Source organism: Gigantopelta aegis, chromosome 4 (genome assembly GCF_016097555.1).
Source record: "Gigantopelta aegis isolate Gae_Host chromosome 4, Gae_host_genome, whole genome shotgun sequence".
Lineage (NCBI taxonomy): Eukaryota > Metazoa > Mollusca > Gastropoda > Neomphalida > Peltospiridae > Gigantopelta > Gigantopelta aegis.
Window position 1 is genome coordinate 46852281 of NC_054702.1, and position 27445 is coordinate 46879725.

General features: G+C 35.3%; 2 protein-coding genes across 2 annotated transcripts; both read left to right on the top strand.

Moving 5' to 3' along the window:
• Nucleotides 1–8295: 8295 nt before the first annotated feature.
• On the top strand, nucleotides 8296–27213 carry LOC121369863. The gene is made up of 9 exons (XM_041494940.1): nucleotides 8296–10213; nucleotides 12854–13026; nucleotides 13851–13875; nucleotides 14304–14408; nucleotides 15599–15745; nucleotides 22838–23007; nucleotides 25383–25407; nucleotides 26378–26467; nucleotides 27161–27213. The coding sequence occupies exons 1-9, from the start codon at nucleotides 8296–8298 to the stop codon at nucleotides 27211–27213; spliced, it is 2706 nt and encodes a 901-aa protein (XP_041350874.1).
• Nucleotides 17466–21799, top strand: LOC121370625. Its single transcript, XM_041495982.1, has 4 exons — nucleotides 17466–17665; nucleotides 18035–18306; nucleotides 19050–19381; nucleotides 20047–21799. The coding sequence occupies exons 1-4, from the start codon at nucleotides 17505–17507 to the stop codon at nucleotides 21142–21144; spliced, it is 1863 nt and encodes a 620-aa protein (XP_041351916.1). The 5' UTR covers nucleotides 17466–17504; the 3' UTR covers nucleotides 21145–21799.
• Nucleotides 27214–27445: the final 232 nt, after the last annotated feature.

Sequence of the window (27445 nt, forward strand, 5' to 3'; positions counted from 1 at the left end):
GTACATGGCTCTGAATGAAGTTTGAATCAAAGTTAGCACTGAAGAAAAGTTGGTTTTGGCCTATAATTCATACTGTAAAGATTTCAATAATTTCTTTTTACATGGTATTTGACTTGCCATACACAACTGTTCTTAAATATGGTATTATATATAGGCAACCTGAACTAAGATTTTAATAGCAATTTATTTTTATATTAAAAATAGCATGTGCCAATAGTGGGTTAATGTCTTTAGTTTCCATTAACATTGTTAATTTTTTATGTATGAAATTCTGAAAACTCAAATTTGTAAAGAAGTTGATTTTTATTGTCATTTTGACATATTTATAGGGTGCTAAGTTATATTTTAGACAAATTTGTAGTTTTATGCAAAATTTAAAGTAAATTTGAAGAAAAACTTTACCAAAAACATAATTAAATTTGTTGTCACTATTGTGCCTTGTGTTCTTATTTGTACATAACAATAAGGTTGTTAAACATATACTTAGATCTCCAGATCATTTTTGTTTCTTAATAATCACTTAGTTAGCTCTCATGAAAAGCATTTTGAGTTTATACTAGATTCAGAACCAATTTTTTCAGATTTGATTATCTGCCTTGGATTAAGTTGAGAATTTATTTTATTGTTAAAGCTGTATTACCTAATGTTACTAGCTAAATAAAATGCTGGATTACAGATTGTAGGAATACATCTAATGTACATATTGTATTCATCCGGATTAGAAAATAATGCAAGAAAATAGATGTTCGGGTAATTTTGTCATTTGAAAATAGTTTTTTTCAGTAATTAATCAAAAATAAATGTGTTAAAGCTGCATGATTATTCCAGATATCACAACTATTAAAACCTCCAACTACAGTAGGCTATAAATAAAATATAGTCAGGAATATTGGTGGCTGCCAATAGTTTTGATGGTTCATTATGAAAATCAGCATGGCCGATAGATTTGAAATTCCCACACCTGGTAACTTGAAGACACCCACACCCAGCATACAGGATTTCCTCCCAACACTAATGTTCAGGACATTAAATCATTACTTCATACAGGTACAGTCATGTTTGTGTTTCCTTCCTCAGACAGTGTATTTTTTTAATACTGACATTTCTTTGATGTGCCTGTTAAGGTCTTCATAATCTAGGGGTCAATCAAGTGCATGTGTTTTAATGGAATTCTTTAAAGGGGTAGAGGTACTCTGACTATCTTTGTTGTCTCTACATATATACCTGAGTACACACACCCAACTGAAAGTAAATATCTTCAGGAGTTTTATTTTAAAACACTTTGTTGTTTAATATGACATATTGCATTTGTACAAAACTATATGCAATATATATGCTTTTTGAGGTGTACATTATATTAGGTTGCACTGTAGAAACAACAGTTTCAGTGAGGTTGTCAGTTTATGTCAGAATACACCAGATCCTGGTTCTCATAAAGACACATAGCTGGACACTTTTTGAAAAATGTATGTTATCAGTATAGGTAGTACTATACCAAATAACTTCCGGCTGGGTCAAAGTTCGAGGTGCACCCAACTTTTGATAGAGAAGTGAACACCACACAAGTCCTGTTATTGGTTATAAATGTGAGTGTTTTGTTTGTAAAAAATAATAGTTTCATCTGGGTAAAATAAATGTGCAATTTTATTTCATCTAGTACCAATGTGTCAAGTAGCCTTGTGCTTGAAACATGTATGGGGTACCTGTAAAAAAAAGTACTCGAATTTTGTGCGAAACTAGGGTAGTCATAGACGCTACCCGTTATCTCAGAAACGAGCAGCTTGACCCCCCATTTTTTTCTGATTCACTTTAAGTGTAAGGGGTGGTAGTATTTATATCCGTGGCGTTTATGTCGGTTGATACGTTGCAGGTAGGAGTTTTAGCCGCATATGTTACTATTGTCGTCTATGGGATTTGATTTGGTAGTATACACCCTAAAGTTAATAAAATAAAATAACATTTATTAATTAATAGAAATGAAGTAAATTTTTTATTAAAGTTAATAAAGTAACTTAAAAGTAAAAATAAATTAAAGTTAATACAATAAAATAAAATAAAATAAAATAAAAGAAATGAAATTAAAGTTAATAAAGTAAAATAAACGACATCGGATGAGAAATCATAGTTTTAGATCTCAATTTTAGTATAATAATGTTAAGATTAGCTGATAAAGAGTACGTTATACATATTCAGAAATGAATTTCAAGTTATTTTAATTTAATTACAACTTAACATTTCATTGATTTTAGTGTAAAATGTTTTAAGGTTAACAAATCTACAGCCCTAAAAATGGATGTCGATAGAGTAGTGACATTGTATGCAAAACGACTCATCCCAAGGGGATAATTACCAACATTGAAAAAAAAGTTCATTTACCTATCAAGGAGTTGAGCCACGGAGTTTAAATTTGCTACATACATAGCAAATATGTATTAGTTAATCATATTAAAAGCTTATGGTGCTAGATAATTTCCCACATGGTCAAACCACCCCTAGTATGCAGGTACATTTTTCACATTTGTTATTTTTTTCTCAACTTTGGACCCTAACTACACATTAATATTTCATTTGATTCAGATAAGCTTTCTCATAAAGAAACAACTATAGGTATATACTTCAAATCAAATAAAAGTTTGTATCTGTGATAAATAATCAGGAAGTAATAGTCCCCCAAAATATAAAAAATATCATTTCCGAATGATAAAAAACTAAACTTTAGTGGTCTCCTGATCAGAAACTGTGATGGATATGTACAAAATGAGTACAATTATAGATTCTCCAGGTATGAATTAGCTAATACAGAAAATTGCAACTTTATATCATTATAATTAAAAAGATTACTAGCATCCAAAAAGCCTCCGAAATCACTCGACAATTTCACGAGTGCCTAAATGGGGTTATAAATGTAAGTTCATGTAACTATCAAGGAGTTGAGCCACAAAGTTATAACTTGGTACATATATAGCATATGTACATGAGTTACTCATGTTAAAAGCTTATGATGCTGGGTAATTGCCCATGTGGTCAAACCACCCCTGGTATGCAGGTATATTTTTCACAATTTTTCTTCTCAACTTTGGACCCCAATTATACATTAATAAAACATTTGATTCATATAAGCTTTCTCATTAAGAAACATCTATAGGTATATACTTCAAATCAAGTAACAGTTTGTATCTGTGGTAATCATTTCCGAATGATAAAAAGCTAAACTTTAGGGGTCTCCGGGTCAGAAACTATGACAGATATGTACAAAATGAGTACAATTATAGATTCTCCAGGTATGAATTAGCTAATATAGCAAATTGCAACTTGATATCTTTATAATTAAAAAAGTTACCAGCTTCCAAAAATCATCCGAAATCACTTGACACAGTCGCGAGTGCAAAAAATGGGTCAACGGGCCCTTCATTTGACCAGTCATAATTTCAAAACTACTTAGCATTTGGACTTAAAAGTTTGCATCTATCCATCATTTATATAGATGCACAAATGGGTGAAATTTCATCAAAATCGGAGATGGTCACCCGGGAAGATTTCTGTAATTTGGTTGTTTTGGCGTGGAATGACCCTTTTACTCTCTAGTAGGGGCGGGACATTGCCCAGTGGTAAAGCGTTCGCTTGATATGCTGTCGGTCTAGGATCGATCCCCGTTGGTGAACCCATTGGGCTATTTCTCGTTCCAGCCAGTGCTCCACAACTGGTGTAACAAAGGCTGTAGTATGTACTATCCTGTCTGTGGGATGGTGCATATAAAAGATCCCTTGCTGTTAATCGAAAAGAGTAGCTCATGAAGTGGCGACAGCAGGTTTCCACTCTCAATATCTGTGTGGTCCTTAACCATATGCCTGATGCCATATAACCGTAAATAAAGTGTGTTGAGCGTGTTGTTAAATAAAATATTTCCTTCCTTCCTTGTACTCTCTAGTAATAAACTGTTCTCACTGGGTGAAAATTAAAGGAGGGTGGCCGCGTAGCACCACACCCTTCAAAAACTCAATAAAACGAAAAGCAAAAAAAAAGGGGGGGGGGGGGGGGGGGGGAGCTTAGTTACCGCATTGTTGTGTGTTGGTAGACTTTGTGCAAAGACCTACTCCTTATTTTGCCTACCAAAACATTTATACCACGAAATACAACCACTCGTGTTTTAACTCAACCAAAGATGTTATCGATCTGACATTCACTGGCAGTTCTGGTTCTGTTGAATTGATCCAGTTTTAATATTATTATTTTAATAAAGATTTCAATATATACGAAAAACAATAAAGATGTTTGTAATGTGATCCCCTAATGTCAGATATATTTTTTGTTATTTCCATCGTCATTGAATGAATCGATCGCTGTAATAAAATATCGCCAGCTGATAAAAAGTTTCGTTTTTGTAAAGGCGGTGTATATATTATTTGACACCCAAGATAAATGATTTTAATGATGAACACTAGCACTTCCGTTGTTTTTATAAGTGGTGATATCCCCCCAAAATTAAACGTTTACAATATTTTATAAAGAATTATTAACTGCTGAATAAACAGAAATGACGAAGTAAAAATCATCAGTTACAACCAATTGTATCTGCAACTGAGGACAAAATATCAGACGATAGTTAATGGAAATAAAAGACAGAATGACCGTTCTGATCACGTGACAAATTTGGTGCCAAATAAGTGGATTTTTTTTTTTTTAAATCCGAAATTGCCGAATCTGTAAAAAAAATGTTTTCAATGCTCAAATACACTTTTATTGTGTGTATTAAACATACAAATGGATACAGGTATGGGACAAAATAGAGGCTGTTAAAACTACTGTTAAATTAATTTACGGTAAATGTTTCGTCATTTGCTTTTTCGTACACAACGTGGCTTGTTTCCTTTGATGTCCAGTGTGCAGACTGGGTTTTTTATGTGTGGAAAAAAGTGCATTTGAAAATAACGGAGATAGGTGCTGTAAAATATAATAGGGTGCAGAAAAATAAAGTAGGGCGGAGAATGTAAAAGGAGGGCGGCAAAATGCAATAGCGGGGCAGGCCGCCCTGCTTAACTGGAGCAGCGAGAACACTGAATAAAGATTATTGGGTACAAATGATGTAAACATTAAATTATGTAAATACAGGGTTGAGGAATATCTAGATTTTAGCATTACTAGAAACAATGGCTCTTCCACCCTGTGCTTGGTAAAAAGCTTATGGTATTCAGGGCATAAAATTTGGTACGAACAATTTTGTCGTTCGTCTGTCAGTTATGCAAAACAGGGCTTCTAGATTATGGTAGCCCCACTCCCATGGCTAGTGATATTCAGTGTTGGGCTAGTAAATAACTACTATTGCCATGCCCGACGGCTAGTGATTTTTTTGGTCAAATGTTGGAGTTATTGTAAATATGAATATCCTGACCTCACCCCAACCCCCCATTGTTAGTGTTTTTAAGCTCTATCTCCTTAGAACTTTGGGTGACAATTATTACTATCATTTAGTAGAATTGTATTAACTTAAAAGTAAAGTAGGGCTAGTAAATCTTTTAAATCACTGATCCCATGGCTAGTGCATTTTAAACAAATTATAGAAGCCCTGTGCAAAACCAATATCAACATAAACGATGGCCGGTGTGAGAAAGATACAGTGTAACTGATTGAAATCAGCATCACAATCGATACAAAGTCTGCATCGCGGTAATACAAAATCGGAGCTGTGTTTAGAAGTCTCAAAAAAAATTAGTAACATAGTTGCACGTTCCCTTTGATCATTTTGCTACGTACACAAAATCATATTATGCTGTTTGGAAATTAAAGGGACTGTCCTGAGTTTCAGCCATAGCAAGAGTTCCGTGTCCCCCTTCCCCAACAAAATAATCATGTATCCTGCTTTTTTCTTGATTTTTTAAACACTATCTTACCTTAAACATGTTTTAATTGTAAAATACTACACGCATAAAATCATTCGGGATTTCCTATGACTTAATTATTTCAAATTTCGTTTTGTGGGTGGAAGAAAAATAAATTGCAGTGTACTAAATTTGGCACAAACTATTTTATCGTTCGTCTGTGGGATATGCAAAACCAATTGAATATCAACATAGACGAATCGTTCGTGCAAAAGCTGTAATCACTCATCAGAAAATCCAAACAAACGTGTGTTGGCTAATATCATCAATGTTTTGGAAAACTGCGTGCACTGGGAAATCCCTGAACTTAGTGTACGTCATATGTGCTTGATGGTAATGTTCTTACCAGCTTTCCCTCCATTGTTCAACATGTCCAGCTATTTTCTTCATGACACCGTCTACTTTCATTATAAAATGCTACCTGCGTTAGCACGCCATCAACATTTTTACAATTTAATAAAGTTTGCTGAAATTCTCAGTCCTGACGTCACGATATTCGGTGTTTGAAGTATGTCACAGAACATTTATGGGTAGTTTCTTAGAATATTATATTATATACTGCTACGGTTAGATTGATTTAGTTTAAAACCCATTTTGCCTGTTACAAGACTATGTACCTTGTATTACAAACATGCACCGCGGTATGCGAGATCTTGTGCCACCATCGCAGAAAAATCGTGTTCTCGTTACTATGAATAGCATTTTACAGAATTTCTAATTTCCAATGAATCCAAACTGACGTTAATAAATATTTATTCAATTATATCGAGGTTTTAAAATGTTTGACAAATATCATCTACAGATCAATAGTATACTTGTTCAAGCCTACATTGGTTAAATATTAACAAAAAATCTTCCCCAAAAGAGATTAAAAAAGATTTTGACACGGGTCGATTTTCATGGGTCGGTCGGGTTAGGACAAACAATCCTAATTTTTAATTTCGCCTGGTAGCTTTTAAGTTAGTCCTAGCACACAAGTATATTTTCGTATTTATGATAGTAGAAAAGCTACGAAAATCGATCATCTTAGATTCTAGTTAGAATATTGTTGCCCATTAACCTTTTCATTTGTATCTGAACTACTGAAGAAAATCGTTTGTGTAAACACTAAAACCACACAAACGACATATTGGTTGTCTGAAAAATTCAAATTTTATGCCCTGGGCTACCATAATCTAGAAGCCTTGAACAGGTAACAATATTTACGGCTTTTGCATACTAATCTTTGCTACATAGCAGCCAGTTTAGTGCTCATTTGAAGTGTAGAATTAAGGTGAAGGTTGCTATTTGGATAACGACAACTGTCTGTTTATAAATATTGATATGCTTTGGCACTGGTGTCCATATGATAAATATAACATATCCAACAGTCATTTTTTAAATTTGATATATTTGGTGAAAGGTAGGCTATGTTTTATTTATTACATCTTTTAAAAATTTTGTCTAAAGTTATGAAAAATAAAAACATACTGCCCTGTAGCTGATATTGTCTGCTCAATATAGACCTTGCTATAGTAAAGGGTCACATGCACCCCTGAAGATGGCTGATTGGTTGGTTTGAACTAGCTGATGGGTCAAACAAATTATGGTGATCCAACAGTGTTCGACCCATACTAGTATATATATAATATTTAATAAAAAGACCATTTCATGTATTGTTTTTTAAATATTATTTTTATATAAATTTGTAATGTTTGTAAAACCATATTTTCACTAATCATTTCGGAAGTCGTAAAAATGTGGCTTTCACACATCAATCGTATTTTGAAAAAAGAAGAAAAAAAGAAATATATAAATATAGTCTATTGTATTTACAGAGGTGAAGATCGCATTGTAAACCAGTGCTATCACTTTTGCAATGAATAAACACAAAATTAAAAACCTAATTTATTTTCCATTCACTTGTAATTTTTCAATAAAATTTTATCCTGCATCAAAAATAAATGTAATCAGTAAAGTTCCTTACCTATGGCAATTGATATTACTAAGGTGGGAATGCTAATATTTGACACTATCTTAGTTGCACAAGATACTACAACTGACAGTCAGTTGCCAACAACCAATTATGAGTAGTGACAAAGTGCTTAGATTACACATGTATGGTGTAGTGACCAAGTTTGTTTAATGCATCCAGGGCAACCTGTGACATTTTATTGTACGAAAAAAATAAAATAAATCAAGTGCAAGTGTGTTACCTGACAAGACCCTAGTTTTGGACACTTACATATGTGGTTAATTATACAAATTATAATATTTATATGTATGTAATTAGCTTGTTATTATTAACATAACTGATTTATTTGTTGAAATCTATTTCAGACTTGTAATTATTATGGAAGTGGCGGTTAAGGGGTTCTGAACAAGCCAGAAAAGGAATATCTATAGCAGAGGTTCAAAGGAAAACAAAAATAAAATTAAAATGTCACAGAACAATCAGGTGGAGTCTTTGAGTGATCACATCTCCTCATCTAGTATTAACGATAATGAACACTTTACAAATGATCTTCCTTCTTCTGACTTATTTTCGGATCATGCACATCCCGAGGAAGACGGTTTTAGTGGAATTGATCTTCAGAACAATTCGATGAATTTGACCTTCAGTGGGTTACCTCAGCCTGGAAGATACAGTTCAAATACATTTGAACAACACCATAGTTTATCCTCAGCAGTTCCATTTTATCACAATGGTACTGCATCATCTAGGATTCCTGGTAGTAGAAATTCTGTTTCAACTTTAGCAGAAGACACTAATTCATACACACACAATCAACAGCTCTATAATGTATCCTCAAACAACCATGTCCAGTTACCACTGACTCCAGTGCCATCAGTACCAGAATACAATGGTATTACATCAGCTGGATCAAATTCATTTTCAACAAATTCACATCAGTACCGTGTTGTGGGTTATCCAAATTCTTCTGTTCCAGGTTGTTATAATGGTACTTTATCGACTAGGTCAAATTCGGTTCCAACAAATTCACATCAGTACCGTGATGTTATGGGTTATCCAAGTTCTTCTGGTCCAGGTTGTTATAATGGTACTTTATCGACTAGGTCAAATTTGGTTCCAACAAGTTCACATCAGTACCGTGATGTTATGGGTTATCCAAGTTCTTCTGATCCAGGTTGTTATAATGGTACTTTATCGACTAGGTCAAATTTGGTTCCAACAAGTTCACATCAGTACCGTGATGTTATGAGTTATCCAAATTCTTCTGGTCCAGGTTGTTATAATGGTACTTTATCGACTAGGTCAAATTTGGTTCCAACAAGTTCACATCAGTACCGTGATGTTATGGGTTATCCAAGTTCTTCTGGTCCAGGTTGTTATAATGGTACTTTATCGACTAGGTCAAATTTGGTTCCAACAAGTTCACATCAGTACCGTGATGTTATGGGTTATCCAAGTTCTTCTGGTCCAGGTTGTTATAATGGTACTTTATCGACTAGGTCAAATTTGGTTCCAACAAGTTCACATCAGTACCGTGATGTTATGAGTTATCCAAATTCTTCTGGTCCAGGTTGTTATAATGGTACTTTATCAACTAGGTCAAATTTGGTTCCAACAAGTTCACATCAGTACCGTGATGTTATGGGTTATCCAAGTTCTTCTGATCCAGGTTGTTATAATGGTACTTTATCGACTAGGTCAAATTCGGTTCCAACAAGTTCACTTCAAAATAGTGGTCAGAATGGACCTCCAACAACACAGCGTTTTTTTATTGATACAAATCAGTACGTCACTGTATCTGGAAGTTACGAGGAGCCAATGGATGAATCGGTTGAAGAGGTGCAGATTGCTAGCGATGTGAGAGCAGAAAATCGACTTGAACTACGCAGTGAATGGGTTCGGTTACACACTTTTTTTAGAAAGTGGCCCAATGATATGCCACCGCAGATAAACCCCTCAACACTATCACAGGATGGATTTTACTATTTGGGTCCATTCGACAGAGTCCGCTGCATATTTTGCTCGGGCATCCTTAAAAAATGGGATGCTGAAGATATTGTTGAAACTGAACACAGGAAGCATTTTCCAAAGTGTCCATTTGTGCTGGGCCTTGATGTAGGAAACATTCCTCTTGATAGGAGTGCAGTGTCAACTAATGTAATATCCAAATCGGATTCTTTTGGTGTTTTGTCAGTTCAGAACTTTGGTAAGCCATCAAATGAGTCACCCAGCGAACGAGCAGAAACTCTTGGAATCGTTCAGAATAAACCAAAGCATCCAAGGTTTTCACTTGAAGCAGACCGCCTGGCAACCTTCAAGAATTGGCCAAGTCAAATAAAACAACAGCCTGAACAATTGGCTAAAGCTGGACTGTTTTATGTTGGTATGTATTTCATTGTATTTTGAGTTTTTATTGGTTTAAACAATATTTATTTCTCTTTATATTAACAGATGGGATTGGTCTACAGGCATAGCCTATATAAAGACCTTTCCCTACATTATACAACTGAATTATTACCTGGTCAACATGGACATTTTAGAGAGTAAGGATGTACATTTAGTGTTGAAAAATGTTAAAATACTGGATATTTAACCTGTCAAAATATAAATATTTGTATATAGATTAGAACAGAGAAACAAGATTTTTTTTTTATTAAGGGATGTACTAGGGAAAACAGGGATGACATTGTTATTCATATGTGACACCATTATTCATGATTGCAAAAAAAAAAAAAATCATCAATTATGTCACTATATTCAAGGGAGTTAACTCATAATCACTTTTCTTTTCCTTGTAGCCAAAGAGCAATTTTAATGCAGGATTTTTTCTTAATTTTTATTAAATTTATTATAAATGAAAATGTGTAATGTGTGTCATCTCCTGATATATGACTGCAACTTAACAATTTTACTCTTTTTTTTGGTCTGGTTTTATCTTTATTTTACTGTATAAAGTTTTCATTGAATCTTTAAAATTTAGTATCAAGCTAAAACTAAGAGATCAGATTGTTAACTAGAAAATTCAGTCTAGGTTTTAAGCAGTAATATAAATTTTGGTTTTCAAGCATAAGGACATTTATTACAGCATTATACAAAGCACATATTTTCAGTTTCTTACAGTTTTGGTTTTAATTGTATTTGACAACAAATACTGGTTAGGAACATTTTAATCCTTGAAATGATCACTGAAATGTAAATTTTAAATAATTTGACTTTACATTTGACCTTTCAGTGGTTTTTGGGTACTGGGGTAATGGTAATGGCTATTCTTTCTACATAGTTCTTATGTCTGTTTTACATTATAAAATTAATATTTGTAGCACTTTACATTAAATGTTTTGTAGCATTTTACATTCCAGTGTATTTTAATTGATGATGGCAGACTAAAATTCATATTTCTGGGTTTTGTAATGGATGGTGACAAGACCTGTTTTATATTTTGTGTTTTGTAGCAGAAGTTGACGGACATTTTAATGTTTTATATTGTGCATTACATTTCATTTTATATTTTAATGAATTGTAGCAGATAATGACAACCTTTACATTTCAGTTGTTATTTGCAGATAATAACATGCTCACGTTTTAAATTTAAATGTTTTCAATATGTTGAAACATTTGGTGGAATATTTCACATTTTAAAACTTCATTGCAGATGGAACCATTTTACATTTTAGTGGTTGTTGCTGACAAGACTACATTTCAGTTTTTTCAAACCAGGCCTGGTGCTTATAAAACCTTTAGAGTCTAAGACTCGAGACTCTAATAGAGTCTAAGACACTAATGTCATGACAACGCCATACAAACTGTATGCGTGTGAGGTCATTAGAGATTGAGTCTGAGACACCAATGTCATTACAACGCCATACAAACTGTATGCATGTGAGGTCATTAGAGATTGAGTCTGAGGCACCAATGTCATGACAACGCCATACAAACTGTATGCATGTGAGGTCATTAGAGATTGAGTCTGAGGCACCAATGTGATGACAACGCCATACAAACTGTATGCATGTGACGTCATTAGAGATTGAGTCTGAGGCACCAATGTGATGACAACGCCATACAAACTGTATGCATGTGACGTCATTAGAGACTGAGTCTGAGACAACATTGTCATGACAACGCCATACTAACTGTATGCGTGTGACGTCATTAGAGACTGAATCTGAGACAATATTGTCATGACAATGCCATACAAACTGTATGCGTGTGACGTCATTAGAGACTGAGTCTGAGACACCAATGTCATGACAATGCCATATAAACTGTATGCGTGTGACATCATTAGAGATTGAGTCTGAGGCACCAGTGTCATGACAAAGCCATACAAACTGTATGCATGTGACGTCATTAGAGATTGAGTCTGAGGCACCAGTGTCATGACAATGCCATACAAACTGTATGCGTGTAACGTTATTAGAGATTGAGTCTGGACTCTAAGGCCAATATAATATAATAATATAATAACAATATAAGCATGGGTCCAGCTGGTGACAGAGTATTGTATGTTTGAGTATTCTGTAACAGATAGAGATAGAAATAAGAAATATTTCCATTGGTCTGGGGGGAAAAAATCACTTGTCTCCCCATTACTGATTGGAACCTTTTGAATCATAAATTTTTAACATTTAAGGTCGTCCCTGAAAATGAAAAAACATTATTATCATTGTATAATAATGGCTGGGGAATTAGCATCATCAGTCTTTTTCATGAGCAAATCAAGGTGAGCTGAAGATCACTCTCCTGAAATGGTACTCGGTGAGCAATCACGTGAAGTTTTCAGTAAAAATTATTCAAATCTTTATTGCACAGCAATTCATTTACTACTGTCCTAAAAATGTTCCAGGTGAGTTTGAATGGAAGTGGGAGGGATCACTCATCATTATTGGCAAAGACTGATCATCATTTAAATTGTACTTATTGCCAGCAATTTTTGACTCACCTGAGGTGAGTGGGTGAGCATTAGTTTCTATTCTTTAACAGATGTGGGGATTAACTTGCTTTCTGTTTCAATGTTTTATAGGAAATAGCGACAATGTAAAATGTTTTACCTGTGACGGTTTGCTTAGCCAGTGGGAACCAGGAGACGACCCATGGATAGAGCATGCCAGGTGGTTCCCAGACTGTCAGTTTGTGCGACTTGTCAAGGGAGATAACTTCATAGAACAGGCGTTGCAAAGAGAAACACCTATGGAGGTATGATTGGTTTTTATTATTTTCTTTTTATTATATTAGTTCATAGTTTTCATTTCTTTCATTTATTTGTTTCCAAAGGCAAATGCTTATTAAGTGTGACAGAAAATATTTTTTGTTTTGATTTATCCAACTAACTAATTTTAATCTACCCTCCATAATCTTAAAAAATAAAAGAAATTATAAATTAATATAAAATTATTTTTAAAAATAAAGTGTTTTCCTACCTACTCTGTTTTTTCAACATATAACAGGAAACACAGCTTTCTTTGTTCAGCCTTGGTTGTTAGAATTGAATACACACATTCATGCACACATGCATTGCACATACTATGCATGTACACACACACACAACAAGCAGCATGAATTCAGCGTAAAATCCGGTATGAGCAAAATAATGCATTAAATCTGCTATCTTATGTATAACATTGATTATATCATTCATTTTTTTTCCATATCCATTTGATTCAATCGCTTATCTAGATCATGTAAAATGTTTTGTTTTGCCATTAACTCTTATATTCCAGAATGTTTTCTCCACCATAGTATATAAATCTTTTTATGAAAGACTTTTATTGCCATATGAAGGTAGTTGACATGTATGTTGTTATTGAAAATATGCAGGTTTACCCGGTAGTTTATTAAAAGAAATTAAACTTTGTAATCATATTTTGCTTTAGGCAACAAGATGTTTAGATTGCAGAATCTGATGTATTTTTGAATAGACATATTTAACGACATTTTGCTAAATTATCCAGGTCCTATTATAGTATTTTGTTTTTACTTGAAATTAATAAGGTTTTTTTAACTCTTTTTTTCTTTTTCAGGAAAAAGAAACTAAAAGCCATTCAGGTACATTGCCTAAATTACCTGACTGTATTTTTGTGTTTTGTATGTGTGTGTTTTTAAATCTTTATTATGGATGGTCATGGCACCAATGTTGAGGGATGGTAAGAGGAACCACAGAACACATCTAGTACTTTGTTGTATACTTCAAGTTCTCAATATTAACATACAGTGAACATTTTGTTCAGTATCATCTTACGATTCACTAAGCAAGTTTCAGAGATCACTACACAATTTTAAAACATTAAATAGTAGTTACTAATAACTTTTCAATTAACTAGAAATATTACTACTGAAGATTTTGAAAACAAAATGTTCACTGACATACTTTTAATAGTGATGTCAACAATGCATATAATTAACACAATATTACGGTTGTTTGTTTTCCTTTCTTCACACACAGACTGTTTATCAGTGAGTGTTTTGTATTTTAGAAAAAGAACACAAGCAGGACAGTGTTGCGATTCAGGCTCTTCTCGAAAATGGCTGCAAAATGCAGGAAGTCAGTGAAGCCATCAAGTGGTTACATGAAAATGGAGGTATTTTCACCACTTTATTATTTGTAAAAGGTTAAAGTTTGTTTTATTTCACGACACTACTAGAGCACATTGATTTAGTAATCATCGGCTATTGGATGTCAAACATTTGTTAATTTTGACATATAGTCTTAGAGAAGAAACCAGATACATTTTTCCAGTAGTAGCAAGGGATCTTTTATATGTACCATCTAATAAAGAAGATAGCACATACCACGACCTATGATGTACCAGTCGTGGTGCACTGACTGGAACGAGAAGTAGCTCAATGGGCCCACCGATGGAGATCGATCCCAAACTGACTACACATCAAGCAAGCGCTTTACTACTGGCTATGTCCTGTCCCGTATCACTTGTCTGTAAATCTTGTATTACACACATGCTGTAAAAATTTCACATTCCATTGTTGACACACCTCCAAAGGACATTCCTACAGTATAGTGAAAATTGACTTCCTTAATGTTAGGTCTGTTTTAGAGTTGATCATATGGCTTAGCGGGGAGGTCGAACAGAATTGTGTATCAATAATATATACCCACAGAATAACATTTTATATAAACGATATATGGATAGCAGAAAATATGTGGCAATTTTAACCAGCTAGGCATAAAACCAACCATGGTGCTTGCATCGAAAACACTTGGACTAGATTCAAATCTTTAATATCACATATATAACTTATATGTTTTGTTTAACAAACACACTGCAATTTCCCATTAGTAGCAAAGGATCTTTTATATTTACATGTACTCTACCACAAATAGGACAGCACATACCACAGCCTTTGAGATGGCAGTCATGAGGTACTGGTTTGGACAGGAAAAACCCAGTGGGTCCATTGAGGAGGTTTGATCCTCCAACCCAATCACCTCAAGTGAACGCTTTACTGCAGGGCTTCCAGAATTTATATAAAATCCACTAGCCATGGGATCAGTGATTAAAATATTTTTACTAGCCACAATTAAAAATTCACTAGCCCTACTTTACTTAAGTTAATATAATTTTACTAAATAATGGTAATAATCAGATATGTCGCCTAAAGATAAAATAATTTACTAGCCGTTGGGCATGGCAATAGTAATTAATTACTAACCCAACATCGAATATCACTAGCCATGAGAGTGGGACTACCATAGTCTAGAAGCCCTGTAAATTTTAAAGCAGATGTTATGTTTGAAATGTTTTACTTAAAGGTGTTCCAGATGATGTTATTCCTTCAGCAGAAAAAATTTACAAAATAATACTGGATAAAGAAATGACACCAAATGGGAACGTTGTTAGTGAGGATTTTCAAGACCAAAAAAGAAAATCCCCAAATAAGAACAGTGAAGAAACAGGAGGTATACAGTTCAGTGTTTATTTAAGAAATAAAAGTGATTCATTATTTTTAGGTGATGGAAGTATGAACAATAGAGCTGTTTTAGCATGCTGCAGTTCGTAATAAAATGTGACCCGCTCCGTCGAAACCAGGCGCTTGTCGCTGAGCTAACATTCAAGCTATAGCTTAATAAGTGAAAAATGGGTCATCCCAAGAAAAATAGGTTTATTATCAAAATGCCTTCTAAGTGCAATTTTCTAATAGCTCTAAAATAATTAGGGCATAAATCTAATAGATAAGTGCTGTTTAATGCATGTTTTGATGAGGTGTTTAAAATGAATTGTGTTAATCATCCATTGTTTTAGACAAAACTCGAACGACTTCCATGCTTGTTTTGCTTTATTTCCCGAAGAGTGACCACTACAAGCTACATACCAGAGGATCCCACGTGATCTGTACTTTCTAATAATGGCTGTTATACGTCAGAATAAATTACATGCAGCCAATGAAAAGGGATATTTTAAACCTTATGGAACGTAAACAATCAGATATTGTTGCTACCCTGACCTGTTTCGAGGTCTCTGATTGGTCTATATTTCATCACATTATATCGTGCATGTGCACTGCAGCAGCTTCAACCGCTTCCGCTATGATGAACAAAAACTTCAGGCAGTTTTTCCACACACAAAACCAGATTTTTCGCGGTAATTCTTTTTTCGCTATGTTTGAACACTATTCGATTGGTATAATTTAGACAAGAAATGTCTTCGCAAGATAAAGATAGCGGTCACATAGCACGGATGCTAAATTCTGTTCGGTTATTGGGGCTTGAAGACGAAGGAATTCTTGACCTCATCCAAGATTACTTCACTGGTAAGCAATATTTTTTTATTATTATTATACAACCGTGTCCGGTGTATCGGCGCGTCCGGTGATTCGGCGGCGCACTTGTATTTTGCTCATGTATGCTTAGGAAGTTGTCATGTTGTGGGTGTTTTTAATGCATTAAAGTTCAATTCCTTTTTCAATGTTTAATCAAGTATCAAAATTATTTATTGTTAAGGGTACGGAAAGACTTCCGAACGTTCCAGCATGCATGCTAATACTATCACTAGGCTTAACCCTAAACCTGAATGAACTGAATGCTGGAACGTTAGGAAGTCTTGCCTAAACGGGAAGTAGGTCAGCCTTATTCATACTAAGAATGTTAAAACCAGTCTTATAACACCTTTTCCGCATTTTAAACGTTTTTTGGGTTTTATTATTATTATTTTTATTTAAACTAAAAAAGAAAATACAGACAAATGCAAACCATTTTACACCTTAATTGGCAGTCATTCCAGTTCACAATAATTTTATGCACAGTTGACGAACACAGTCCACACATGTACTAGGCCTAGCATGGCTAAGCATTTTGAACTGCATGCACTATCTAGGCCGGGGGGAGGGGGGTGTGCGCACTCCCTGCCCTATGATAATGTGCACCTCATCCTCGCACCAAAACAATAGAGGGAAGGGGGTGTTTTTCTCGGCTAGAGATCAGGGATGATAGGCCCCCTAAAAAATGTTATGTTAGTTTTATATTTCAAAACTTTATGACAATTTTTTTTGTACTTCTTTTCAGAAGCAAAAAGTGAACAGAGTGAACTGGATTCTGATTCCGATGATGACTCTATCAGCAATGATGAGTTTCCTGCAACTGATGAGGTTCCTGTACATGATAGGCCTACAGTTCAGGAAATGACCATGGTAGCAGCGATGAAGAATATAATGGCGTTGAGATGGATGATGTTGAACAAGGGGAAAATGAAGCTGCAACGATTGCTGAAAATAACATAGAGTTTGTGACAATAGAAGATCGGAAAAATCATTGCCACTGTGAACTCTGGGAAGGAAAACGGTGCATTGGACAGTTTAGTCAGCCTGAGCAAGATGAAATAAGGTAGGTGTACACATAATCTGTGCATTATTTAATGTCACTTTTACCGGGACCTGAGCTTCCCAAGTCACTGGAGCAGAATGGCTAAAAAAAAACCTCCAGGGGTTGGCTACAAGAAATCTGTTTTCAGATTAATTTATTATGCATGAATTTGAGTTCTGCTGTTTGCAAAAAAAAAAAAATAATAATAATAATAATAATAAAAATAAAAGAAAATGTTTTTAGTGATATAAATATTTATATTGGCTGGATTTTACTTTACAATAAAATAAGGCGGCCAGGTCGGACTTGGAAATAATAATGTACCATAATTGATGCAGAATTCTTTGCTGGCTCCAATGAGTTCTTTTTTTTTTCTTTTTTTTTTTGTAGGATGAATATTCAAGAAATGACACCCTTCGAGAAAGATCTATTATTGCTTGGAATGGTAAGCATGGCAATCAACGATTCAAAGATGACCGACCGATCAAAGAAGAAAACTCAGACGGAAAGGGCGCTTACCAGAATTCGCTGGTTCTTCATGGGTCACAAACGGATATGTCGAGACACATGGATATATCTAATGGAAACATCAAGGGACACATTAACAAAAATCAAGCGTCACTATGAGGAAAACGGCTTGGTTCCAAGAGTAAAGAAATCAGGTTAGTAAAAATATAAATTTATTCTTTTATAGTTTTAAGCATGCTTGAAAACAAAAGGTATTGGCGTAAATGTTTACATGCTAATATTATTTTCTTTCAGGTTTATTTAGAGTGAGTATGAGAGAATACCTCATAATAGGGTTGGGAATCGGTTGCAATTTCATCATCGATCATCACTAATCGATCGACTTTCAATTATACAATCAGTTTTTGTTTCGTACTTAGATAGGCCTAGTAATAATTTATAGTTTCTTGGTCCCAATTGTGAATGAATGATGAATTGTGTTTAATGTAACATAAAATTATTTTATTTTATTTAAAAAACCAAATCAAAACAAATCTCAGTGTTTGTTTTATTCTTTATGGCAAATGCGAAAATAAATAAATGTCAATGAACACACATTTTTACTGGTAAATAGCGGCATAGCCTCAAAAGGTTAGAAATCAAGAAACGTACACAATAATAGACCACAGATACTGGATTTGATTAATACAAATTCTGACGAGCAAGGAAATATTTACTGCGGTTAACAATTTCTGCGACTATCGATTATCAATTTTAAAATCGATCATCACATTGCTAGAGCCCCAACCGATCAATTTTCGATTATAATCGATCATCGGAACACCACTTCCTAATAATCAGTTATTTTTCTTCTTGTATGTGCCTCTCATTGGTCATAGTGATACCTCTTATTATTTGTTTTTTTAAATTTTGTTTTTTATCTTTTATAATTTTTTAGGTGGACGGTCCAATAGCAAACATGCACTGGTGTTGGATGATGTTCGAAACGTGACCAGGTATATATTAAACTTCGCTGCAGATCATGCCATACTCCTTCCAGGACGTATCCCAGGATTCAAGAGGGATGACATAAAAGTGATCCCAAGCAATTTTAACAAAACAGAGGTGTGGCGCCTCTACCGTGCTGCTGCAACACCAGATCAACGAGTCGTTGGATGTTCCACATTCAGAAAACTCTGGGCACGCCTCACTCCCTACGTTGTGATAGCCAGGCCTGCATCTGATCTTTGTTGGACATGCCAAAAGAACAATAACTTGATTGTGAAATGTGTGAGTAATAAAAATGTACACAATATTTTTATATGACTATTATTAGTAGTATAATTAGAGTGAATATTGGCATAATGGACAACATACCTCATTAATGCGCCAGTCCACAGTTTAGCAATCGGATGTATCTCAATGCACTCCAAATGCATTATGACGTCCTGTCATAACACCACCTTTTTATAGCGCAACTGGGGTTTTTAATTTTAAAATAAATAATGCAATGCAGTCTGCCAGTTGGATTGGAAAATATAATTTTTTTTTATAACTGCTACAACATTATCAGGGCTTCTAGAATTTTTATAAAATCCACTAGCCATGGGATCAACGATTTTTAAAAATGTACTAGCCGCAATTAAAAATTCACTAGCCTTACTTTACTTTTAAGTCAATACAATTTTACTAAATAATAGTAATAATCAGATGTCACCTAAAGGGGGTTATAGAGCTTAACAACACTAACATCAGGGTGTTGGGTGGGGGCAGGATATTCATATTTACCACATTTGACTTTTTTTTTCACTAGCCGTCGGGCATGGTAATAGTAGTTATTTACTAGCCCAACATTGAATATCACTAACCGTGGGAGTGGGGTTACCATAATCTAGAAGCTCTGATTATTGAGATGTGCATAATTCTAAGTGTTTTTATTATTTCATGTCTTTCAGGTGAATGTAGATGAGCAGTCCAAGTCAGAGGTATTGAGAAAACAAGAACAGCACCTTCATCTTGCTATGATGGAACGATCATTTTACCAAGCCAAGTGCAGTGATGCCAAAACAACAGCTGCAACACACGGGATTTCTAGGTTGGAACCATGTAGACCAAACTCAAAGGACATACACTTCAACTACTCCTTCGATTATGCACAACAGGTGCACTATCCTGCCGATCCTCAGCAACCTGGTCCAATATACTTTAAGACCCCTAGGAAATGCCAGGTGTTCGGTATACATGCAGAAGGAATACCATGTCAGATAAATTATTTGATTGACGAAGCTGTTTTTAGTGGCAAGGGGGCAAATGCCGTCATCAGCCTTCTACACCATTTCCTGGGCAACTATGGAATTGGTGAAATGCACCTTGATCTCAATGCAGACAACTGCAGTGGCCAAAACAAAAACAATTGTGTAATGTGGTACCTTTGCTGGCGTACTCTTGTGGGACTTCATATTACAATTCACATGCATTTCATGTTAGCAGGCCACACTAAATTTGCGCCAGATTGGTGCTTTGGCCTATTCAAACGACTGTTTAAACGAACATTTGTTTCCTCCTTGGCCGAACTTCAGGATGTAGTCAACAAGTCCACAGAAAAGGGAATAAATCACACCCAGTTAGTTGGTGATCAGGAAGGCAATGTGTTAGTGCCGATGTATGACTGGACCCTTTTTCTAGCAGACTTTTTCAGACGGTTTCCAGGAATCAAGTCTCACCAACACTTCTTTTTCTCAGCAAAAGAACCAGGGGTGATAAAGTATAAGCCGAAATCAGATGACGACTGGAGAGCATTCACCCTCAAGAAGACAGATGCAGTTCCTGTTGGTATGCCGCATGTCATCAACCCCAAGGGTATGGACTTGGCGAGAAAGGCATACTTGTTCAAGGAGATCAGGGACTTTTGTAAAGATGAGACAAAGGATCTCGTGTGCCCCAAGCCATCAGAAATCATGACAGAGTCTGATTCGGAAGAGGATATACATACTAATCAGCAAACTGAGAAAAGGGCAATGGAGACAGCTCCTAAACAGAGACCGAGCAAGTGAGGACGAGTTGCTTGTGGTACTGGGCGTGGCCGTCGTACAGGAAAATAACATTACAACAGACACATTCATTGTAAATAGTGCTGTTTTTTTGGCAATAATTATTACACACACATAAACAATGACAATCTGGATTATTGTGCATTACATACATCTGGTGTGAAGCACCACTGTTCATGTTCCAGTGTGAAAATCTCAATCATTTTAGTGTCTTGGCTATCAAATAGGTGTTGTTGTTGTTTTTTCTTTTTCTTTATTTTTTTATTTTTTATTTTTTATTTTTTTATTTTTTGTGTATTACCCACAGATCATTAATACTAATAAATTATTGTTTAAATTGACATATTTTTATTGAATATGATTTTGTAGTTAAAACACCACCCATTTTAATTAAGCAGGCATCAGAAATAGGTAAACAAGGACAAAGTAATCGGATTGCACTTAGCCCGTACCAAAACCCAGGATTTCGAAAAACATTTCGAGACAAACTACTAAAGCGAATTTCAAGATTTTTATCCTGACTGAATAAAACAATATTTTTTTTATTAAAATTGCTTTGTAGAGTTGCTGTGTTCATGTATAAGCAAAATAAACCTAAATGGTAAAAAAATAACTCTGGTTGCTAAGGAATTTGATATGGAATCTAAACTTACCCTTTGTCCAACCTTTAAGCCTGTTTTCTCCGTTTTCGAGTTCTGTACATCAGTATCTTCAAATCGCCATAATTTTCTTAATACTTGACATTGTTCAGAAAAGTTTGCAGTTTTGGAAAGCTTATTCAATAAGCTTTCCAATGGTATATAAAACTCAATTTTGAAAAATATCACCAAGTGCCTGGTTTTGACAGAGCGGGTCACAAATGTGAACAGAATTTCTACTGTTCGGACTTCCATGATCATAAAAATATATGAAGTTCAATTCTTCTTTTTCCAGCTGCACTTAATAATGCATAAAGTATAATTTATTATTATTCTTTTAACAAAAGTCATGTTGTCAAAATAAATGTATAATTATATTTTAAATACATTGTTTTAAAAACAGATATTATTAAATCCCATAATATAGTTCAAGTATTGCTATAATACAAATTTTACAATAGGTCAGTAAAAATAAATGGAAACATTTCTTACAACAAGCCAGAAAAGGAATATCTAGAGCAGAGGTTCAAAGGAAAACAAAAATAAAATAAAAATGTCACAAAACAATCAGGTGGAGTCTTTGAGTGATCACATCTCATCTGGTATTAATGATAATGAACACATTGCAAGTGAGCTTCCTTCTTTTGACTTAACTTCGGATCATGCACATCTGGCGGAAGACGCTTTTAGTGGAATTGATCTTCAGAACAATTCGATGAATTTGGGCTTCAGTAGGTTATCTCAGACTGGAAGTCACAGTTCAAAGACATTTGAGCATAGTTTATCCTCAACGGTTCCAGTTTATCACAATGGTACTGCATCATTTTGGATTCTTGGTAGTAGAAATTCTGTTTCAACTTCAGCAGAAGACACTAATTCATATACACACAATCAACAGCTCTATAATGTATCCTCAAACAACCATGTCCAGTTGCCACTGACTCCAGTGCCATCAGTACCAGAATACAATGGTATGACATCAGCTGGATCAAATTCATTTTCAACAAATTCACATCAATATGGTGATGTTATGGGTTATCCATGTTCTTCTGTTCCAGGTTGTTATAGGTCAAATTCGGTTCTAACAAGTTCACTTCAAAATAGTGGTCAGAATAGACCTCGAACAATACAGCCATTTTTCACTGATACGAATCCGTACGTCACTGTATCTGGAAGTTACGAGGAGCCAATGGATGAATCTGATGAAGAGGTGCAGATTGCTAGCGATGTGAGAGTTTTCATTTCTTTCATTGATTTATTTCCAAAGGCAAACATTTATTAAGTGTGACATAAATTATTTTTTGTTTCAATTTATCTAACTAACTCATTTTAATCTGCCGACCATAATCTTAAAAAATTAAATAAATTATAAATTAATATAAAATTATTTTTAAAAATAAAATGTTTTCCGACCTACTAATTTTTTTCAACATATACTACTCAAAAGAATTTAAGGGTCAGACAATATTTTCGACATTATTTTCTGAATGTCAATTATATTAGCTAGACCATAATGTCACGCATGGTATTGTTCCATTTTGACGAAAGTGGGTCTAAGCAACCCATAAATGAATTAAAATCCACTGTCATTGACACTGTCGACTAGTTCTAATGGCGAAAACATGCTTACATTTGCACGTAAATTAGGGCGAAAGCGAAAGGTCTGCTAAGTGCCCATAACTTGCTTTTTCACAAAGCGCTTCATTTGCACGCTTTGCGTGTGTATTCCATGTTCCCAATGCTGAATTTCCGTATAATTGGAGCTTGCGTTCGTGTACAGTGCACACTCCAAATTCGACAATGGTACGACTTCAACTGACTATCGAAGATCGAGGAAGGGCTATTGCTTGGCTTCAGGATGGCAATACGCAAAGAAATGTTGCTCTGAGACTTGGTGTCAGTCAGTGTCGTTGGCCGACTGTGGCAACGGTACCAAGCAACGAATTCTGTTCGAAATCGTCCACGTTCGAGAAGACCCCGAAGCACTACAAATAGAGAGGACCACTACATCACCAATATGGCTCTACGTCAACGCACAACCACTGCACGCCGATTACGTGACAATCTGCGGACTGCGACTGGAACTCGAGTGTCTGATCAAACCATATGCAATCATCTGAGAGCCAATAATCTACGCTGCCATCGCCAGGCTGTTCGACCACCACTCCTACCACATCACAGAACGGCCAGACATCACTGGTGCACCCTTCATCTGCGGTGGCAACGTGTTCAGTGGGGTCGAGTGATGTTCACTGATGATTCCAGGTTTAGTCTCCAGTTCAACGACGGTCGGGTTCGTGTCTACAGACGTCCTGGGGAGCGCTTCGCTGATGTTAACGTTAGACAACGTCACCGGTTCGGTGGTGGCAGCGTCATGGTGTGGGGCGGCATCTCTATCCACCACAGGACCCCCCTCTATGTGGTGGATGGCAATCTGAATGGAATCCGCTATCTGAATGAGATTATCCGGCCGTTGGTTCTCCCAGGCCTTCAGCAGATTGGCGGCGGGGCAGTTCTGCAGGATGACAATGCCAGACCCCACCGCGCCAGGGTGGTAACGGACTTTCTCAGACAACAAGGTATCGCCAGGATGGATTGGCCAGCATATTTGCCTGACTTGGCCCCAATAGAGCACGCCTGGGACGAATTAGGCAGGAGAGTTCGGGATAACCATGCCCCTCCGGCCAACCTTCATGATCTGGGTCAACTTCTTATGGCAGAGTGGCAGGCCATTCCCCAAGAGTTCTTCAGACGTCTGATCAACAGCATGAGGCAACGATGTGTCGAGTGTATTCGCGCCAGGGGTGGATTCACACAATATTAAACGAATGTTCTAATGTGTCAAATCCATGTTTGACAACCTTCAACTTTGACAGCATGTCATGTGACTTTCTTGTATACAGTGACGTTTATTTGTGGTTTTTTGTAAATATGGAACAATAAATTAAATTTTTGGTGTAGTTTACATCATCAATCTAATACACTCTGAAACTTATTTGGTTATAAATTTTTGACCCTTAAATTCTTTTGAGTAGTATATAACAGGAAACAAAGAGCTTTCTTTGTTCAGCCTTGGTTGTTAGAATTGAATATACACATTCATGCACACATGCATTGCACATACTATTCATGTACACACACACACACAACAAGCAGCATGAATTCAGCTAAAAATCTGGTATCAGCAAAATATGCATTAAAGCTGCTCTCTTATGTAAAACATTGATTATATCAATAAAAAAAAATTCCATATCCATTTGATTCAATCTCTTACCTAGATCATGTAAAATGTTTTGTTTTGCCATTAACTCTTATATTTTCTCCACCATAATATATAAATCTTTTTATGAAAGACTTTTATTGCCATATGAAGGCATTTGACATATATATGTTGATATTGAAAATATGCAGGTTTACCTGGTAGTTAAAAACTAAACACTTTGTAGTTATATTTTGCTTTAGTAACAAGATTTTTAAATTGCAGATTCTGATTATTTTTGAATATACATATTTAATGACATTTTGCTAAATTATCCAGGTCCTATTATAGTATTATGCTTTTACTTGAAATTAATAAGGTTTTTTAAACTTCTTTTTTTTCAGGAAAAAGAAACTAAAAGCCATTCAGGTATATTGCTTATATTGATTGACTGTATTTTTGTGTGTCTGCATGTGTTTTTAATCTGTATATTGGTGAATGGTCCAATCTGATTAAAATTAGCTCTACTGGTTTACCAGTAGATCTAACAACATTGCGTGGACTCCCATGTCCAGGTGACATTTCATCTATAAATAACAATTTAAATATCGACCAATTACACATCACCTTTTATAGCGTTATTAGGGAGCATACAAATTATAAAAATATCAGGCGAAACTATTTATGCAGTAGGCGAACTTGTTGGTCTATTTCAACATTAAAAACACAGGGGGGAAAGTGCAGTAATAAACTCTGGATTGTATACTAGTATAAACAGATTTTATGGCCATACCATCATTTTTTTTTAATTTCGTCTTGAAATGAATTTTATATAAAATTTTATGTTGAAATTAGTTTTTGGCAGACATCGTAATTCACCCGAATCATTTCATAATCCCTCGGCATAATCCTGAATGTTTTCAAATTCTTTTCAAATCACTGGCATGATTTTGCAAGTAAGGGTTTGATTGGTTGAATGAAAGGTCAACTGGACATGAGCTCCAACGGGGTGCTGTTAGATCCACAGGTAATAGTAATTAACCAGTGAAGCTAATTTTAATTACATTGTGGATGGTCATGACACCAATAACAATGTTGAGGGATGGTCAGAGGAACATCTACAGTAGTACTTCAAGTTCTCAGTGTTAACATACAGTGACCATTTTGTTGTGATTCACTAAGCAAGTTGCAGAGATCGCTACACAATTTTAAAACATTAAATAGTAGTTGCTAATCATTTTTCAATTGACTACAAATTTTGTAGTGACATTGATGATTGTCATAAAATTTGAAGTGCTTATTTTTCTCAGATTTTGGAAACAGACTGGTATGCTACGATTGTTTTTGTTTTCCTTTCTTCACACACAGACTGTTTATTAGTAAGTGTTTTGTATTTTAGAAAACAGTGCCGCGATTCAGGCTGTTATCGAAATGGGCTGCAATTTGCAGGAAGTTGATGAAGCCATCAAGTTGTTACATGAAAATGGAGGTAACTTTATTAATTGTAAAAGGTTTAAAGTTTGTTTTGTTTTACGACACCACTAGAGCACACTGATTTATTAATCATCGGCTATTGGATATCAAACATTTGTTAATTTTGACATATATAGTCTTAGATAGGAAACCCGCTACATTTTTCCATTAGTAGCAAGGGATCTTTTATATGCACCATCCCATAGACAGGATAGCACATACCACAGCTTTTGGTGTACTAGTCATGGTGCACTGACTGGAATGAGAAATAGCCCACTGGGTCCACCGACAGGAATCGATCCCAAACTGATCGCACATCAAGCGTGCGCTTTACCACTGGGCTACGTCCTGCCCCATATTATTTGTAAGTTTAAAAAAAAAAGAAGAGCTGCAGCCTGTAAATCTTGTATTACACACATGCTGTAAAAATTTCACATTCCACTGTTAACACACTTCTGAAGGACATTGACTTCCTTAAATGTTAGGGCTGTTCCAGAGTTTTTGTTTTTTTTTTTAAATTTATCCTACTTTCCTTTTACTCCTTTGAATTCCATCTCATTTCTTCCCGATCTGGCAACTCCTCCTATCTTTCAACTTCTTTCGCTGTCCACCTCCACATCTCAGTCCTGGTCTGTCCAACTGCTTTTAGCTGTGGGCTTAGTCTAACAACTTCAGAGAGTGTTCAGTAGTTATTTCTGGCATTGTTAAGAGGCACCTGTAACTATCTACTATGCTCCCAATCTACCGGCAGCCATTAGTTAGTGCCGTGGGTCAGACTAGCTTTGTTAGCGGCCGTTCCAGAGTTGTTCATATGGCTTAGGGGGCAGGTCGAACAGAATTTTGTATCAATAATATTATAACCCACAGAATAACATTTTATATAATTTTATATAAACCATATAGAGGGAGATAGAGCTTCAAAACACTAACATTGGGGGTTATTTACAAAATAGACTAAACATTTGACTCTTGTTTTTTCACTAGCCATCGGGCA

Bases quoted from the DNA above. Each gene is read 5' to 3' on its own strand.
- LOC121369863 (XM_041494940.1), top strand. From the start codon at position 8,296: ATGTCACAGAACAATCAGGTGGAGTCTTTGAGTGATCACATCTCCTCA. The intron at 14,409-15,598 runs GTATTTTCACCA...TTTTACTTAAAG, and splicing joins GTGGTTACATGAAAATGGAG to GTGTTCCAGATGATGTTATT. The intron at 23,008-25,382 runs GTGAGAGTTTTC...CTTTTTTTTCAG, and splicing joins AGGTGCAGATTGCTAGCGAT to GAAAAAGAAACTAAAAGCCA.
- LOC121370625 (XM_041495982.1), top strand. From the start codon at position 17,505: ATGGATGATGTTGAACAAGGGGAAAATGAAGCTGCAACGATTGCTGAA. The intron at 17,666-18,034 runs GTAGGTGTACAC...TTTTTTTTGTAG, and splicing joins CCTGAGCAAGATGAAATAAG to GATGAATATTCAAGAAATGA. The intron at 19,382-20,046 runs GTGAGTAATAAA...CATGTCTTTCAG, and splicing joins ATAACTTGATTGTGAAATGT to GTGAATGTAGATGAGCAGTC.